The sequence below is a fragment of the Nicotiana sylvestris genome, chromosome 7 (assembly GCF_000393655.2).
Source record: "Nicotiana sylvestris chromosome 7, ASM39365v2, whole genome shotgun sequence".
In the NCBI taxonomy this organism is placed as follows: domain Eukaryota; kingdom Viridiplantae; phylum Streptophyta; class Magnoliopsida; order Solanales; family Solanaceae; genus Nicotiana; species Nicotiana sylvestris.
Window position 1 is genome coordinate 18775273 of NC_091063.1, and position 18806 is coordinate 18794078.

The 18806-nt window shown below is 35.6% G+C and overlaps 2 protein-coding genes across 8 annotated transcripts; one reads left to right on the plus strand and one right to left on the minus strand.

Moving 5' to 3' along the window:
* The first annotated feature begins 8114 nt into the window (after window positions 1–8114).
* On the plus strand, window positions 8115–11757 carry LOC104232862 (scarecrow-like transcription factor PAT1). 4 transcript variants are annotated; one of them, XM_009786145.2, is made up of 2 exons: window positions 8115–8241; window positions 9778–11757. In XM_009786145.2, exon 2 carries the CDS (start codon window positions 9999–10001, stop codon window positions 11562–11564), a length of 1566 nt encoding a protein of 521 aa, XP_009784447.1. In that variant the 5' UTR covers window positions 8115–8241; window positions 9778–9998; the 3' UTR covers window positions 11565–11757. The 4 variants fall into 4 exon arrangements, with proteins under 4 accessions (XP_009784447.1, XP_009784449.1, XP_009784451.1 ...); XM_009786147.2 differs by lacking the exon at window positions 8115–8241 and adding an exon at window positions 8295–8630; XM_009786149.2 differs by lacking the exon at window positions 8115–8241 and adding an exon at window positions 8646–9157.
* Window positions 11758–13504: 1747 nt separating this feature from the next.
* Window positions 13505–18561, minus strand: LOC104232861 (WRKY transcription factor 1-like). Of its 4 annotated transcripts, none has more exons than XM_009786141.2 (5): window positions 18286–18561; window positions 16019–17017; window positions 15770–15944; window positions 15518–15676; window positions 13505–14011 (listed from the first exon to the last, which is right to left on the minus strand). In XM_009786141.2, the coding sequence occupies exons 2-5, from the start codon at window positions 17010–17012 to the stop codon at window positions 13816–13818; spliced, it is 1524 nt and encodes a 507-aa protein (XP_009784443.1). In that variant the 5' UTR covers window positions 17013–17017; window positions 18286–18561; the 3' UTR covers window positions 13505–13815. The 4 variants fall into 4 exon arrangements, with proteins under 4 accessions (XP_009784443.1, XP_009784446.1, XP_009784445.1 ...); XM_009786144.2 differs by having other exon boundaries at window positions 16019–16958; window positions 18299–18560; XM_009786143.2 differs by having other exon boundaries at window positions 16019–16958; window positions 18286–18560.
* Between the last annotated feature and the right edge of the window lie 245 nt (window positions 18562–18806).

The following is an 18806-nucleotide window of genomic DNA, read 5'->3' on the forward strand; positions in this document are numbered from 1 at the left end:
AGGTTTTGTTCTTGTGAATTGAACTTGTAGGATATAAATTGAAACTTTTAGGATATGAGTTGAATTTTTAGGATATAAATAGAAATTTTAGGATATGACTTGAACTTTTGTGGATATGAATTGAACCTTTAGGATATAAATTGAACTTTTAGTTTATGTTTAAACTCGTAGGATAAGAATTGATGAACTTTTAGTTTTTAGGTTTTGTTCTTGTGAATTGAACTTGTACGATATAAATTGAAATTTTACGATATGACTTGAACTTTTTAGGATATGAGTTGAACCTTTAGGATATGACTTGAACTTTTGTGGATATGAATTGAAGGTTTAGAATATGAATTGAACTTTTAGTTTATGTTTTGGAATTTTAGATTGCCGGAGGATTATTAGAAGAGGTTGATGACGTTATTAGACATGCAATAGAACTTCCACCAAGAATAACTAAGACACAGTACCTGGCAAAGTGTGTCTTTAATTGTTCTTCTCATTAGCGACAATGATGATGAGAAGGTATTGGCAAGTGTTTCAAATAGTGATGGTGTAGGTAGGAATTTAGTATTTCCTAAGTAGATAAAAGAAGAGCTTATAGAGTAATTCTGTACTTCATTTTCCATGAGGAAAAGAAGTTTAATTGAGAGTGACAAGGTTGATGAAGACAGAATGTGTTCCGTTGGTCATGGCAGTTCCCATAAAATGGGGATCATAAGACTCTATGATGACAGAGATTATAGGAAGTTTTGTTCTAAATTTTCTTTCAAGTCTGATCCGTACAAGCTTAATGTGATATTGGTGATATTTCTTCGGATTCAGACAATGATTTGACCGACAAAAGTATGGAAATGCTCTTAAAAAGAATTAAAGGTAAAATCTTTTCAGCATCCTTCTCTACCAAGAAAAACGTTTTACTTTTAATTCTTTTTAAGAGCATTTCCATATTTTTGTCGGTCAAATCATTGTCTGAATCCGAAGAAATATCACCAATATCACATTAAGCTTGTACGGATCAGACTTGGAAGAAAGTTTAGAACAAAACTTCTTATAATCTTTGTCATCATAGAGTCTTATGATCCCCGCTTTATGGGAACTTCCACGACCAACGGAAAATATTCCGTCTTCATCAACGTTGTCACTATCAATCAAACTTCTTTTCCTCTTGGAAAGTGAAGTAGAGAATTCCTCTATAACCTCTTTTATCTACTTAGGAAATGTTAAAATCCTACCTACACCATCACTATTTTGAAACACATGTCGTTGCCTTCTCATTATCATTGTAGCTATAGAGATCAACAATTGATCAAAGACACACCCTGTCAGGTACTGTATCCAAGTTATTCTCTATATCCAAGTTTATCCCGAGTAATAGTACCACGAGGATAATCACCAAAGCCACCAGACAGCTTTATGATGCCAATGAAGCAAGATGAGTTATTCAATGAAACTCGTATTGTAAAGAAGAAGAAAGAGACTGATTCAGAAAGGAGGGTCGAGCCTCGACTATATACATGTAAGTTTTTTACTTTTCATTAAGTATTTTGATTTACTTTTATATAAATTTTGAAATACTAATTCAATATATATAATTTTTCATATAGGTTCGCTTCACATGCAGCTGACGTGGGGGAATTCATACGCAGTCAACCACCTAATGAATCGGGCGAGGCAATCCAACTTTCGGACGAGGATGCTGAAAGAACACTCCTTGAGTACTTTATATACTTTGAACTAGACAAAAAAATTTAGTTCTATTGTGTTAGTTCTTTTTAGTTCGAATGGGCTTGTAATAAGCGTTAACTTAGTTTTGTTAGCTTAATGTGTTAGTTCTATTGATTGTTTCTTTTAATTATTGTTGTTGTTGTTGCTGGCATACAATGCCTGTTTAGGATGTTTGGTAAGCTGGCAGGTGGTGTAGCTACCAAAACAGGCAATTTCTGCCAAAAATATACCAAGAAAAGCGACCAACTTTGGTCTCTATTTGGTCGCTTTTCACTATAAAAAAATAATTTTCTGGGCAATAGCGACCAACCTTGGTCGCTACCTGCCCAGATTTCTATTAAAAAAATATAATTTCTGGAAATATAGCGACCAATGTTAAAAAAAATTAAATTCTTGAATTTAGCGACCAACTTTGGTCTCTATTGTCCAGATTTTAAAATATAATATTTGGATTAGAGACCAAAGTTGGTCGCTTTCTAATGATTAATGATAAATTAAAACAACGTATTTCATATGTAGAGACCAACTTTGGCCGCCAAATTTATATTATTAAATTAATATAGCGACCAAAGTTGGTCACTAAAGTCAAAATCAGAATATTTGGCTTTTTAGCTTAGAGACCAAAGTTGGTCGCTAAATAAAAGAGACCATCAATATAGCTACCGGGCATGTTTGGTCGCTTTTTGGGTCATAAGCGACCAACTTTGGTCACTTTTTGTGGTCGCTTTTTTCCGAATTTCTAGTAGTGATAGAAGAAAAGGGAGAAGATTACTCCAAGGAAGTTTTAGGGGGAGGGAGTTGATGTTTTTGTCCTTTAGCTTGATCAGCCAATGGGTGCCGTTATTAGAGATCAAGTTTGCAGTTTGAAGTTGTCTCCATATGCCCGAGACAATGGGACATGTGAGGAAGATGTGAGTGATGGTATCCTCTTGATCTTGGCAACTAGGGCAATTTGGGTTTATGTTGATGCCAATATGGTGGAGATATGAACGACAAGGAATTTTATTGTGAAGGATTTTCCAAATGAAGTATCTTATTTTATTAGGACAAGACAGTTTCCACATCCACTCAAACTCATGTTTAGTGCCTATGTCCCAATGGTTCGGTAATTTATAGCAAGATTTTGTATTGAATAAACCATTTGGGCTAAGTCTCCATAGAGGTTTATCAAAGTTTTGAAGGGGTATGGGTATTGAATTGACTTTGTCCACGATTGAGGGTGGAATGGTAAAGGAGGTTTTATCAAAGTTCCATTTCCCTTTGTGGTATAATTTCTTGATGGAAGAGTGTCTTCATTTTGTCTAAGAGGACCTTCAATGCAAGCTCTCAATGTTGGTAATTGTGGGATCCATTGGGTCTCCCAACTGTTTAGGTTAGAGTTTTTGCCAGGGAGTCATTGAATTCCTTGGCTACAGGTTTTCCAACCATTAAGGACACTTTTCCATATGAAGGAGGAGTGTTTGAAGCTTTTATTGCAATATTTGCGGATTAGGAGATTAGCCCAGTAATCTCCAAGATGACCTACTTAATAAGACTTTATTTTTTGACTGGGCATCTTTCATTCCTAGACCTCCCAAGACTTTAGGCTTGGTAACAATGTTCCAATTAATAAGGTGAAGCTTTTTCCGATTGGAAGTGGTGCCCCAAATAAAATTCCTTTGAATTTGATCAATTTATTTAAGGATTTTTGGGGGAGTAAGGTGTATTACATAGCATGATTTGGAATAGAATTGAGGGTTGCAAGAGCTAAGGTAGTCCTTCCTGTTATGTTGAGGAAGTTTGTTTTACAATTGGAAAGTTTAGCCTGCATTTTCTTGATAATGAATTGGTAATCAGAAGCCTTGGGAGTATTGTTGAGGATTGGAAAGCCTAGATAGGTACCAAATTTATTGGTAATCTTAATGTTGAATCCTAAGGCAATTTCTTTGGCTAATTGAATAGGACAATTTTGGGAGAACAAAACTTTTGATTTTTCCTTGTTGATTTTTTGTCCTGACTTATTGCAAAAGGTATTAAGGCAATTCTTGATGGTATGAAGATTTTTCTTATTTGCTTTTGTCATAAGGGTGAGATCGTCTGCAAAGAACAAGTGGGATATACTAGTGTGTTAGTTGCTTAGGCCAATAGGGTCCCAAAGGTCAATATCTACTTGATGGCAGATCAGTCGTGATATCATTTCCATACACGGGATGAAAATAAAGGGTGATAGGGGGCAGCCTTGTCTGATCCTCCTACTTGGGGCAAATAAAGAGGTAGTAATACCATTTACCAAAATAACAATGTTGCTAGTATTGATACCGTTCATTATGAGATTCTTAATATTGGTTGGAAATTGGAAGTGAGAGAGTGTTAAGTAGATGAAGGACCATTCTGATCTGTCGAAGGCTTTTTCCAGATCCAATTTAAGGATCATGTGACCCTTTTTCCCTTTCATTTTTTTAAATTGGGATATCAATTCTTGAATTATGATAGCATTATCTGACGACCTTCTTCCCTTTAAAAACCTAGTCTAGAAGGGGCTAATGATTGGATTAAGGAATGGTTGAATTCTATTAGCAATGATTTTTGTTATGATCTTGTAAATGGTGTTACAAAAACCTATGGGTCTAAAGTTTTTTAGGTTATTGGCATTGGGTACTTTGGGGATCAGAAAAATGAAATTATTGTTGATATCAGGGGGAAGAGTTTGAGTTTGAATATTGAATACTTGAGTGCATAGGTCTATAACTGATTGACCTACAATGTTCCAATATTTTTGATAAAAAAAAGGATGCAAGTTATCCGGTCTGGGTGATTAAAAAGGCTTGAAGGAAAATATTGCTTTATAAACTTCACCCTTAGATAATTGGTCATCAAGGGTTGAGAGATCAATATTGGTGAAGTTTTTGGGATTGGTTTTTATAAAAGACCAATTAGTAGCATAATGATCAATTTTGAAGGCATTTTCAAAGTAATTGAGAGTGTGGTCTAGGATTTGGTTTGGTTCGTTGATCCAATTACCAAATTCGTCTTTGAAATAAACTATTTTGTTTTTACTAGCCCTATTGGTTGCACTAATATGAAAGAATTTAGTGTTAGCATCTCCTTCTTGGACCCAGGACATCCTGGCTCTAATTTTCTACTACTCGTCTTCTAGTTTAAGAATTTCTCTATATTCTTGTTGAAGGTTCGACTCTAAATTCTAGAGAAAGGAACTAGTGTAGTAATTATTGGAGTGTTGTATGCCACTAAGTCTAGCAATTATCCTTAACTTCTTTAGTTGAGTATCACCAAAGTGTTTCTTACTCTAATAGATAATGTTATCCCTAAAATTTTGGGAACTATGGACGTAGTTAGAATTATTCCAACTTTCTCTAACTAGATTTATAAAATCCGGGTGTCGACACCAAAAGGTTTCTAGACGAAAATGTTTTTTAAAGGAGGAGCACTTTTTTGGGTTACAAATTATCAAGAGGGGGTTGTGGTCCGAAGGTGGGTAATGGATGCTTCTGGAAATAACTCAATCTACTCCTTATTAGCAAACACCCTGTCTAGTCTTGCTAGAATGAGATCTTTGTTTTTTTTTTCCTTTTATTAGACCACGTAAACTTAGGGTCCTTAAAACCTAAATCGATTAGGTTGCAAGTGTTAATGTAATCCCACAGGATCTTGGTTTTCTTTTGACTAATTTTTTTTCCTCCTAATTTTTCCTCCGAGGTTAAGACATCATTAAAATCACCTCCTACCACCCCAAGGACCTCTAATAACATTATGCATATCTAGCAAATTGTTCCGCATAATATTTCTAAGTCTACTGACAGTACTAGCGTAAATAGAAGTAAAATATCAAGTCTTGTTTAGGGAAAATACCTCAATAGTAGCCTAATTTCCTGACTTCTACGAACAAAGTTATGCACCATAACCTTGGTGTGATCCCACAAAATAACCATACCTCCCGACTGCCCATCTGCTGGAATTTCTATCATATCTGTGAAGCCAAACGGGTTGAGGAGAGGAAGATGACTGTCCATCTTGGTTTCTAGAAGAGTTACCATGCTAGGGTGATGAGTTTCAATTAAATTTCTGAAGCTAAGCCTAAAATTGTCATCGTTTCCCCCTCTTATATTCCAGATGATAATGGTGATCGATCTATTCATGTTTAACATTGGGTTGTTCAGATCTCCATTCTCCCTCATCCTTCTTGCAAAGATGGGGTTCCTTCTCTGAAAAGGAACAAGGATCATTGCATGTTTTCCTACGGTAGGGTCTGCTGGAGGTCTTATATCCATTGTGCACTTGTACTGTGCCATTGGACAGAAGGGAATTTGTTTCTGTTCTTGCCTCTCCATAAATAGAAATATTTTTAGCTCGTCTAGGTTTGAATCCTCGACCACGTTTTGAGGGATCAAGTTTACAAGATCTATTTCTTCCATTGCCTGCTCCATTTGGTTCTGAGTTTGTTGAGAATGGGGTTTGCATGATTTGTGCATCTTGTGCAACTGGAGGTGGGGACTGATTTACATGAACATTCCAAGGGGTGAACACTGGGTTGATGTTGGTTAGGAATTCCGGGGTGAAGAACGGGAGATCCACTACTGGGGTTGGGTTCTGGATTGGAATATAGTTCAGTGGCATGTTCCAATCCCCCCCTCATGGATTGGATTTGGTTGGCAGTGAGATTTGGGATTATAGGGTTCAGGATGTTGTTCAACCAAACTTGGTTGATATAGTTGTTCATCGCCAAGCGAACCGCTTTGGAAATCAGTTGAGCAATGTAGTGGGAGTTTTGAATCATTATCACTGTCTCTCTTCCTTCCAACGTGATGTTGAAAGAGATTGCATGGCCTAGTAGTCCCATCTCTACCCACGATAATGGTTGGTGGTTCTGTGGGAAGGGAGGTTGGATCAAGATCCTTCTTGGTTGAGTGTTTTGGTTAAGAACCTTCTTATTCTGGCTAAAGACTGATATGTTTGTAGATTGATAAAGTGTGACTCAAAAGCAAAAGCTTTATTATTGGAATATCTGAAGTATTCTGATAGTGTTAGCTCGATGGAAGTTAATTACATCCCCCACCCCCACCCCCGCACACCAACCTCCACACCCCCAAAAAAAAGAAAAACCCTTGTTTCAATAAAAAAGAAAGACTAAATGATAAATAAAAAAAAAGTATTAAAAATGTCTCATTTTCCTTTTTAGCTTTGTGTAACGTCTGGACTGGGCACTTATGAAGTTGGTATGTTGTGTTGAGCCTTGACCATGAATAAGAATGTAGTATTTTTGGTAAGAAAAATTAGAAGAGAAATTAATATTGAAGGAATTGTTGGAGTTGATCAAGTCACTTCAAAATTTCGATCTCATATCTCTATCCATTAAGACCATGGTATAGTCATTTAATTTAAGGCAACTTCAAATCAACTTACATTTTTCTGTCTCGTCTTCTACGGTCTTTTCTTCGAGGAAATGATATCTAATGTTTATTTATAATTTAAATAAAAAAAATAGTATTATTAAGATATCTTATCTACGTGTTATTTATACAAATCTAATGTCCATAATTTTTTTTTCCAAAAATGTGTTTATACATGAAATTTTACAAGTTTTTGAAAAAATTTCCAAAATGAAAATTTCAAAAGACCACTTTTTAAAAAATTTCAAAAAATATTTTTTTTTCCACTCACAAAACATCAAGCAAAAGAGGGGTATTAAATGGAATAAACTAAGCAAGAGATCAACTAACCAAGAGAATGAACTAATCCCAAGGAATGATCTGCAATATTTTTTCAAGTGAAATACATGTCCATACATAATTTTAAATGTCAAATACCATTTTTTAACTTAACTCCAAATACCATTTTTTTTTTCAAAATTACAATTTTTATGTCCAAACGCCTACATAACTCACTATATAGAATATTGTCTAACCATTGTGCCATTTTTTTTACAACCAATCAAAGAGTTCGTTTTTACTAACTTGATCAATTTAGATTCACTTCACGTATAGTTGAGTTCTCTAGTAGCGCGAGAATTACTCTCTATCAGAAATTTCTCTATTTTCACGGTTCGAATCCAAAATATCCTATTGGTGACACCCAATAGCGGATCTACTCTATGGGTTATGGGTACTTGAGCACTCATTACTTTTAGAGCCAAATATTATTACTTAAATAAAAAACCTAGCAATTCATATAAACTAGATTAAAATAATTGAGCACCCACGATTTGGAAATTCTGATCATACCGATCAAAGAGTAACTCCAAGTTGCACTTGTCTATGCCCACTAACTGTTGATTAAAGAGCAATTTAGGCCCCCAAGCTAGATCAATTAATAATAAAACTATAGTGGCATTCTTGTAATTTTAGTAACTCTGAGGGCTTTATTAATTAACTTAATCTTTTTATTATACTACAGAATTTTACCTTCATACTTCTCTCTCTCTCTTTTTGCATAAATACTGTTGTTTGAGGTTGTAGTAATAAAGAACCAAAGGACTTAAAAAAAAAAAAAAAAAAAAAAACCAAAACTTGGGTTGGGAGTCTTCAGTTTAAGGTTGGTATGCCAACTGCTGATTCATAATACTATCAAACTTCACCTCTATTCCTTTAATTATATTCTTTCTGCTTGCTTCCAAGCTTCTTTAATCTGTTATCCCATTTCAGTATTTTCACTTCTTTTATATTTTCAATAAGATAAAGGTGAAATCTTTCTGATATTTTCGCTCCAATTTGAGAGGAAAATCTAAACTTTATGTTAAATTGGCTATTTTTCTTGATAGATCTGCTAAAGATAGGATTTTTATACTCACAATTTGTTCTTTTCTATTTTCTTTTTAATTTTTTTTCTTAGTATTGTGGATTCTTGAGAAAATGAAGCTCTGTTTTAAAGTGGGAATGGCAAAAAGTTGGTTTATTCTGTTGTTTTTGGAAGCTTAAGGAAACGTATGTATTCAATTTGAAGCTAGTTTCAGTTTTTACTTTAACTGAATAAGTAAGGAAAGCAATTAAACTCTTGCTATTATTATGAATAAAATTCAGAAATAATTAAAAGGCTGTGTATACATGGTCCATTTTATCTGGTTCATGTTCTGCTCATTCTTTTATTTTTTATGAATCAACTTTGTCCCTGAAAAATGAATACGTTTTGTGTCATTAAATTTAGCGTGTCTTGTTCGACTGTTGGCATTGTCTGTATCTATGAGTTTTCTTGTTAAGTTCAGTGTACTCATCTTTTTTGGTTCATCAATAAGAGAAGTTCTCTATTTTGTTTCAGATCATCGCTTCTTCTTTTCTTTTTTCCCCTTTTTAGTTTTCAAAAACAGTAGCTTATGTTCTTGATTAAAATCGTTCCGTGATAAATTTCCTTTTCTCCTTTTCTTTTTAAAATATCAAATCTTTGCCCTTTTTGCTAGTGAGAATATAGTGATTCTTTCAAAGGACTGCTGGTGTAACTAGTTTTTTGCTTTAAGGTTAGTAGATCAATGATAAGAATTTGTCGAGTGGACAAGCTAAAATTTCATGGATGTTTTAACATTAGACAATTCTGAGGATATAAGTCAGTGCCTACATTGGTCATCCTTTTCTGGCAATGAGTGTGAATTTAGTTTAAATATATGTTTATTTAAAAAAAATTAATACTAGTATATAGAGTTGAAGAGCATCTGCGCCAGCACGACATAAAGTAGATGAAGTAAGAGAACCTAAAGAGGTTGTATGTGAGTTGTTTAGGAATTGGTGACCAGCGTAGTTGATAACGGATACATGGTTTCTTGTTGATTTCTGATTGCTTGTGCTAGCATTTGTCATCTTTTTGTGAGATTGCATTGAAACTGTTTCCTTTTCTGATCTGTTACTTCATATACATGAATTTTCCATGCTCTGAGATAGTAGGCTGCAAATTTAAGGTTGGTTTTGAACTGGATATATAGTGTACACGTAACTGCTAATAGTAATTTCACACAATGCTACATAGTAGAAGTATTGGCATAACACTTTGAGTTGTCAACTGGCGGTAATACCTTGACTGTTATGCGCTTATTAGTCCCTTAATCGGACTTCATTTGATAAACACTGTACATTTCTTGTGTAGGTTGTCATGTTTTGCCACTAGAGATCGTCCCTTCCTTTTCAACTTTTGAAAGCTGCTTGGCTTAAAGCACTCCACTGTGGAAGCCATGAAAACCTTGTCACATGAATAATCCTTGATGCCGTGTACATTAATTTTCGTGGTGTTCCAATAACCGTGCACTCTGAAGAGCTAGATACCAGACTGTGTAGTCGTATATAGACGAGGCAGAAACAATCTTTCCAATGCAAGCATCACAACGACTCAGAAGATCACCCATGTCTAATACTCTTTACTATCAACCAGTGCAGAAGGCAGAGGCTTGCTGTCTCCCTCAGTTTCAAACTTTAGACAACCATTTGAGCTACATTAATGGTAGCCATGGATTTTATCACTCACCGTCAACTGCTAGTTTCTCATCAAACGGAAGCTCCATTTGCCATCAAGAATCTCAGCCATACCTATCAGATGTTCGCCAATCCTCTGAGACGACTAACTATGGCTCCCCCACTAGCGGATCTTGCATTACAGATGGTGCAAATGATTTCATGCACAAGCTAAAGGAATTGGAAACCGTAATGCTGGGACCTGATTCAGACTTTCTGGAGAGTTATGATAATTCCTTGCCGAACAGTGTAGCCTCCACAGAAATTAATAGCTGGAGGCAAATGATGGAGGCCATGCCTAGACGGGATTTGAAACATGTCCTTATCGCTTGTGCAAAAGCAGTGTCTGACGGTGATTTACTAACAGCACAAGTGTTGATATCTGAGTTGCGTCAAATGGTATCAGTGTCGGGGGAACCGATTCAGAGATTGGGAGCATACATCTTGGAAGGTCTTGTTGCGAGGTTGGCCGCATCAGGAAGTTCCATATGCAAATCCTTGAGATGCAAAGAACCCGCAAGTTTTGAACTGTTGTCTTATATGCACATGCTGTATGAGATTTGCCCTTACTTCAAATTCGGATACATGTCAGCTAATGGCGCCATTGCAGAAGCAATGAAGGATGAAAATAGAGTTCATATCATCGATTTCCAGATCGCTCAAGGGAGCCAGTGGGTGACTCTAATCCAAGCTTTTGCAGCTCGGCCTGGTGGACCCCCACATATACGTGTAACAGGCATCGACGATTCCACCTCAGCTTACGCTCGTGGAGGAGGGCTTAATATTGTGGGGCAGAGGCTGTCTAAACTCGCTAAGGCTTTCAAGGTGCCTTTCGAGTTTCATGCTGCTGCCATTTCTGGTTCTGATGTTCAAGTTGAAAACCTTGGAATTCAACCTGGCGAAGCACTGGCTGTAAATTTTGCTTTTACGTTACATCACATCCCAGATGAAAGTGTGAGCACTGAAAATCACCGGGATGGACTATTACGGATGGTCAAAAACCTGAACCCCAAGGTGGTTACGCTTGTTGAGCAAGAATCTAATACAAACACAGCTGCATTCTTCCCTCGGTTCCTTGAAACCTTGGATTATTATACAGCCATGTTCGAGTCAATCGATATGACTCTACCAAGGGGACACAAGGAGCGCATCAACGTTGAGCAGCATTGTTTAGCGAGGGACGTTGTTAACATTATAGCGTGTGAGGGAATTGAAAGGGTAGAGCGACATGAACTTCTTGGTAAGTGGAAGTCGCGGTTTAGAATGGCTGGTTTTAGCCCATATCCATTGAGTTCATTAGTGAATGCTACAATAAAGAGATTGCTAGAAAGCTACTCTGATAAGTATAGGCTTGAAGAAAGAGATGGGGCTCTTTATCTTGGTTGGATGAATAGAGATTTGGTTGCTTCTTGTGCCTGGAAATAAGAAATGTTCTTTATTTAGATGTAATACAAAAAACTGGAAAGCAAGAACTGTTCTCTTTGGTTCCTCTCCCCCCCCCCCCAATCAATACTCTTCTTCCTCTATGTAATAGCTGAAGTGCTAATAGTGGAAAAAACAGGTTCCTTTTTCAAGTGTATCACTTGATCAATCAAAGTTGAAGCTTATTTCTTGGAAACCACTTATCTAGTATTACAATCACTACTAAAAAATAGGAATTAGCGACGGACAAATTCTGTAGTTAAACAGAATAATTTGTCGCTAATCGTATTTAGCGACGGATAAGCGACAGATTATCAAGAAATTCTGTTAGCTATGAGCGATTTAACAACAGATTAGCGACAAAGTCCGTAGCTAATTCCAATTCTTTTTTGTAGTGAGTTGATATGCAATGTTGGTCTTGGAAGATTTCTTTTAGGTGTCATTTATGTTGTTTTCCATTCGGAAACAGCCTCTCTGCCTTTATAGGGTAGGAGTAAGGTTGCGTACACACTGCTTCCCAGATCCCACGTATGAGATTAAGCTGGGTTTGTTGTTGTTGTTATGTTATTTTCCATAAATAAAACCAGTTAACATGAGGGTACCTCTTGAAATATTCAGAGAAGAGGATTCTTATTTTTGTGAAGGGGAGTAGAATTTCTCATCCATTTTTTACACTTATAACAACATGTAACTCTCCTAAGCAAGTATGATATGATAACATAAAAAATAGAGTAATAACTTATTATTCTTTATACTGTCGATATATACAACTTTAATCCGCAAGCGACGCCATAGGCAACATTAGTTATCACTACATTTTTGCTTTATTAATTCGATTACGTAAAAGTTTTCTAGATCCTTTAGCTATTAATGATAATAAAACATGCTAAGTAGTACACTCTACGCGTGATTCTTTAAACATAGGTTAATACTCTTTTCCTCACTATAAGCTTGACTTATGAGAAGAAACATTTGTTGAATTAGTAAAGTACCTAAAAATACTAATTTGAAGTGCAAACACAAAATATTTGGTAAATTGTCTATCATCAAATCTGAAACAATATATGTTACTTTTTTTTTTAGGTTAATAACGCTTTACCCAATGAAAATGGTCAAGTTTTTTTAGATAGACTATAAGGAAAGAAAGAAAGATTTATTTGAATGGAGTACGATTTAAACTTTACCCGTCTAAATTATTTAAAAGTCAGTCATACTCTTCTTTCCAGTAAACTAGACTTAGGATATAAATTATTTCTTGAATTAATAGAATTATTTGAACTTGAAGTGCAAAAAAAGTTAAAAATTTGGTAAATTATTAGTCATATTTGAAGTAATATTAGTACTAACTTAAGTTAGATTGAAATTGTTTAACGGAAATAAAGCTCCCCCAAATATGATCAAAAACTGCTAAGTATGCACGTGCTTATAAACTTAGAATAGGATTTATAGCGAATTAGAAAAAATAACATTTTGAATTGTAAAATATTAAAATAGTATGTAAAATTATCGCATTTGAAAATATATAATAACAATTTAAGTTTATAAATTGGTTGAGGGAAATAAGTCTCCACGTGAAAGGATCAAGTTTATTTGTATAACACAACTAAAAGGAGAGAGACATTTATTTGGTCAGAGGGAGTTTGATTTAAAGACAGCTTTCTATAATTGGTACATCTCTATTGTTAAGAAGCACCAACTTATGTGTGTAAGAATTGATAAACTAGGAGCAAGCAACCAGCTATTATTGCAAGAATTTTGCAAGGGTAAAAGCTCGCGCCAGAAACTATTTATATTCGATAGCCGAAAATGTGTATATATATACAAAAAATATATATTTTTCCAGCTATTATTTTAAGAACGACTATACAGTGTCATTTTCCCAATTTTGCAACTACAGTTAAATAATCTTATTTATGTATAAAAATTTGTTTAAGGAGATAAAGTAGCCTGATCAAGTGGCAACAATTAGATACATATGATCAAATCTATACTCTGTTTTCGTTTGTTGGACAACATAACTTATACAGTAAATTTAGGAATTCACACCAATTATGAGGTTAAATCAGAGGTTCCTATACATATATTCAATCCTTGCTTCTCTCCTGCAATGGAGGATAATTGACCAATTGCAATTTGAAGTAAGGATAATTATCTAAATCTGGATCAGTTGATTGATCGGAATTGTGTAACTTGTGCTCAATTTGCACCAATATGAACAGCCCTGTCAAGGCCAACATGTTTGTTTTCACCTGATTCAGATGCGGACTCCACTTATTCTGGTTGTATTATTAGAATCAGCACCTGCTGCATTTTGCATAACAGTCCTAGAAGGCGGAGTATCATGGTCATGCTGCCCTTCATACGCTGTTACGACTAATTTTGGATCATGGGATGCCCTCTCCACATGCTTCTTTGCAGGGCAACCAGCACTTGAGCATCTGTAGTAACTCCTACATATAAAAGAAAATCTGGATTTATAGAGAGAGTGCAAAAGCATTGTAGATGCAACAAGATGTTTGAACTGTGTAAACAAAGCAAGAAAGAGCACAAGAACCAGGGGTTTGGGGTGGAAGAAAAGCGTAATTTTTTTTTAACATTATCAAAGACGAGAGGTATGATCCGAAACAACATGCATACTGAAAAATAGAATCTGGGGGCAAGAGAAACAGAAAACTGATCATCTCAGCTTATATATACAAGACATACGCTGCAGAAAGTAGGCCTACTGTTTTCCTTTTTCTCTTTTAATTGGATTAACTAGGTCTAATGTTTCATACTTGGATAACCTCGCAAGATATGATTGTAAAGTGACTATTTATATCCTCCAATCTCACTTTTAAAAATAAACATCACTTTTGACAGGAAGGGGACATGTTAGCGGAAGATGAGAAGTTCAACTTGTAAAATTAGTCAACACCAAGTGAGTAAGCAATCAAAACGAACCAACAAGGAAAGAGTAGACAAATTGTTTAGTACTAGAATAAAAAGAGCCCAAATGGAGCGTTATGGATACAGAAAACTCATATAACCAATCCCAACTAGTTTGGAATAGATACATAGTTGATCGTATATACTTTTCTTGACCAAACTTCGCAATAATATCTGTATTAAATTTTTTACAGAAATAGAAGAATAATAGCTCAAGTTGTTTTTTCTGTAAATGAGATACAGTTGCTTTTAGTCAATAAACAAACAAATTTTAGATGAACGTACAGTTCCATATGGTTCTGTAGAAGTAAAAGAGCATGAGTCAACCTATGAATATTGTATTTATGGAATACATTTTCAAAGATTGCTAATTACTTAGTCCAGATTAGAACAGTATTATTTTTAGCAAGAAAATGAAATGTGGTTCTTTAACAGATGTTGGGGTGTGTCATATCTATAAAGATCTACAAGAAAGTCACAGTACAGCATTGGGTTTTGAAAGGCTAACGACAACAAGAAATAGTATTACTGACAAGAGAGAGCAGATTGGATCCACTGGTATTGATAGACTAAGAAAGAAATAGTCAAGCAGGCTACTAATGGGCCGAACGATAGAACATTTGGCCTTACATGGTAGGTTAAAGAAGGTGAACATAGAGAAATGGCAAGCCGCATCGGATGAGGAGGATCATGTAAGAGTAAGACCATATAGGAGGGCTTAGTCTTTTTGAAGTTGTATCGAGAAGAGTGAAAGGGACCTGTGCAAGCAAGAGTTATGCCATTTTCGGACTAATTTAGGACAACTTAAAAAAGAAAGTTGGACATTCAACATGAGATGAAGGCAGCAATTATTCTGATAGGCGATATTCATTGCTTCCGTTCCTTTCACGGTTTACGGTGGAAGAATAGGAATGCTTTGTAAACAATCATAACAAGAAAGCAACTCAAGGTTAAGAGGTGATAAGAAAAAACTATTTTGCATGGGCAAAGATTTACAAACATGTTTTTAAAGCAAAGAAAATAGTTACCTAGGATTTGGATTTCCTTTTACCAGTTTTTGCCCATATTTGCGCCACCGATAACCATCAGTGACTATATCCACTTTACTCCTTGTTTGAACAATATGTTGTGGTTCACTATGAGACTTAATGGGTGGAATCTCATCACTTCTAGGTACTTCTCTCTTCCTGTTGCAAAACAATTGCACAACTATCAACTCTAAGAGAGTGTCTAGACCTGAAAACTGAAGACAAATAAATAAGGTTTTGGCTATCACATACTGTCTCTTTGGGTCCGGACCACCACTATTATCAGCCTCATCTCCTGATTTATGTGGCTTCAAAACTGTATCTGTTGCGCTATCACCAGCTGGTACAATAGCCGTTGAAAGCGAGCTCTCCGATTGTTCGATAGATTGACATGTTTGACCAATCACAATAGATTTCTTACCTTTAGCTAATTAGGTAACTCATTAAAATTAAATACTTATCTAGATCGAATAAAACAATTGACTCAGCAATCTTAAGTACCTTTCTGTGGTGTTCCCATTGGCATGTCTGGTTGTCTCATTTGCATAGGCACTACAAACTCATGGGAGATTTGGGGACTATTTAAAGGTTTTGGATGTTCATGCTTTGTGATATAGTGGATATTGGTAATATGCCCATCATGTGATCTCTCCACTTGCTTTTTTGCAAGACAATTAGGGGACGTGCACTTGTAATAACTCCGAGTAAACTCATTTCCTCTAACAAGTTTCTGACCATATTTTCGCCAGTTATATCCATCTTCGGATGGTTTTTCAGGTGCTCCGAAAGGAGTGATTTCTTGATCAGATGGCAAAGCCTGGGCACTCGTATCAGGGTTCCGCCTTGGTTGCAACTTATCCAAAGCTTTCTCAGACGTTGTGGAATAAGTTACTTGTTCTTGATTAGGTTGAGATACAACAACTTCCATTTTCTCACGTTGTATATGTTGTGAAGAATCTGAAGCTTTCCCAGGTACTAAGGAAACGTTTCTGTCTTTTACAGGAGGATCTGATTCACAAGATTTTATGTATGGTTCCTTCTTTGGTAGAACAGAGACTCGACTAGATTCTGATGCCTTTGCCAAAGAATTGGGGCTCAGTCCCTTAAGTAGTTCATCAGAAACAACTTCAGCTGAAACTGAATCACAGGTTCCTTTCTCTTTTGACTCTGATCTGTTGGTGACAGTGTCAGGGTCCGGTTTCTGCTGAAATTTTTCAATCCCTTCAATGACACTCTTCTTTGGCTTGACTTCACCTGATACTTCTTGGCATGTTGTAGAAAGTGCATTTTCATCTTGATTACTTTGTGATGACTTTTCCAAAGCATCGGGGCTCACTCTCTTCTGTAGTTCACCAGAAATAACTTCAGCTGACATTGACTCACAGATTCCTTTCTCTTTTGACTCTGATCTGTAAGTAACAGTGTCAAGGTCCTGTTTCCGCTGTAATTTTTCAGAGGAAACTTCATCTGTCACATCTTCCTTATGTGTACCCATTCAAGCTGAAAAATTATTTGAAGCAAATACACCAAAGTATCTACATTTTAGGCAGGGGAATAAAGTACAAGTATACGGGCATATGCAACATATGGATCCGATATTCCCAAAACAAGTGTGTCCCCACTGTCTATTTAGAACACATCGAACATCAATTTTTTCTCGAGCACGATGAACCACTGACATGTAGAAATTAATAGCATGCAAAGACAGATAACACTTTTTACTGGAAAATGATAATAGCGCATACTGAACTCAAGCAGACAACAAGCAGAAAAGCTATGGGAATTAATAATAGGTATAATGATCAACTATACCTAAATCACAAACTAAAGAGCTTGGCTATAGATTCTTTATATCCATTTCGCTTTGCTCGAGTCTCATTCATTATAATACTAAATAATCTGCTTTTTTAAAGGTAAGTTAGGGATAACAAAAACTCATGTAAAGACCTATCGTAATGCAAGTATAGCATCAAACCAACCAGCAAATAGACATTGATTCCAGCAAACCGCATTGGACATGCAGATCTTTGCTTTAAATATTTTATGTTCTTTTTTTTGGGACAAATTTTGGGGTAATTATCATTGATCACTGGATTGACAATGATAGCCGACCCCAACTAGTCTAGAGCATGGCTGATAAGATGATTGACTTACTTGACAAACATAGACGTGTCCAAACTAGGAAGATATTACCTACTACTGCCTCATCCCATTTTATGTGACGGTGTTTGACTGCGCATGAAATTTAAGAAAGAAAAACTTTTGAAACTTGTAGTCTAAAACAAGCCATAGACATTTACGTGGCCGCAAATCTACCTCACTAAAGTAAAATGAGAAGTTTAAGATTAAAGTGTTTGTAAGTGTCCTTCTCTTTCGGACAGACTAAAAAGGAAAATATGCTACATAAAATGGATCATACGGGTATAATTCTTCTATTCCTAATTAGATGCTGGATAGTTAATACATATGTTCAGATTCTTCAGAATAGTATCTAATACGACATAAACTTCAGAATTAAAAATAAATAAAAATAAAAAAGGCGAACAGTATTCTCAGACCCTCCCTTCTACCCAATTCGCACAACCCCTCAAAATTTGGTTAAAGAAAATTAACTAGCAAAAAAGAGAAACAACAGAAGAGCATAAGCTCTGGAATGTCAAGAGAATTCTAAAACACAAAACAAACATTAAATTAAATTTTCAGAAAGAGTAAAAGAGATGGAAAGTGAAACAGTAAGAAGTCCTATGAATTGAGAAGACAATTCGCACCTTCTTCTTGTACCTGTAGAAAATTCTCAGGTAATTTTGCCGATGATCAAAAGAGGAGGAGGTTTTCAGCAGAATTGACTTGGACCAAATACTACTTTTTTATAGCTCTCAACAAAAATACTATACCAAAAAGGATGTCTATGTCACTGTGTGTGTGTGTGTCAAGTAGTTTAACCCTCTTATATGGGGATTAATTAGCAAAATTTTATAGGAAGAATGATCAGTTTTTTGCTTTTGGGGTTGATGAGTTAAGCTAAGAGGGGTGGTTCACGTGTAAGAGCATCAACGGACCCCAAAAGACCTTAAATTTGGGAAAATTACTAGAATCTTATAGCATGTTTGGCCAAGTCCGAAAAATAAGCTTATTTTGATAAGTGCTTTTGAAAAAAATATTTTCGGATAATGGCATTTGGACTTGTACTGTTTCGCAAACACACGTGGCATAATGGCATTTGGTGTTTGTCAGGGTTTTATTTTGTTTTGACTTTTTCCTTTTTACTGTGTAATGACAAAGCTCTTTT

What these genes read in the sequence shown, in the direction of transcription:
- LOC104232861 (XM_009786141.2), bottom strand. Translation starts at nt 17,012, where the DNA reads ATGGGTACACATAAGGAAGATGTGACAGATGAAGTTTCCTCTGAAAAA. An exon ending in GGTCCGGACCCAAAGAGACA is followed by an intron (nt 15,677 to 15,769) that starts GTATGTGATAGC and finishes GTTTTGCAACAG; the next exon opens with GAAGAGAGAAGTACCTAGAA. An exon ending in AAAGGAAATCCAAATCCTAG is followed by an intron (nt 14,012 to 15,517) that starts GTAACTATTTTC and finishes TTTTATATGTAG; the next exon opens with GAGTTACTACAGATGCTCAA.
- LOC104232862 (XM_009786145.2), top strand. Translation starts at nt 9,999, where the DNA reads ATGCAAGCATCACAACGACTCAGAAGATCACCCATGTCTAATACTCTT.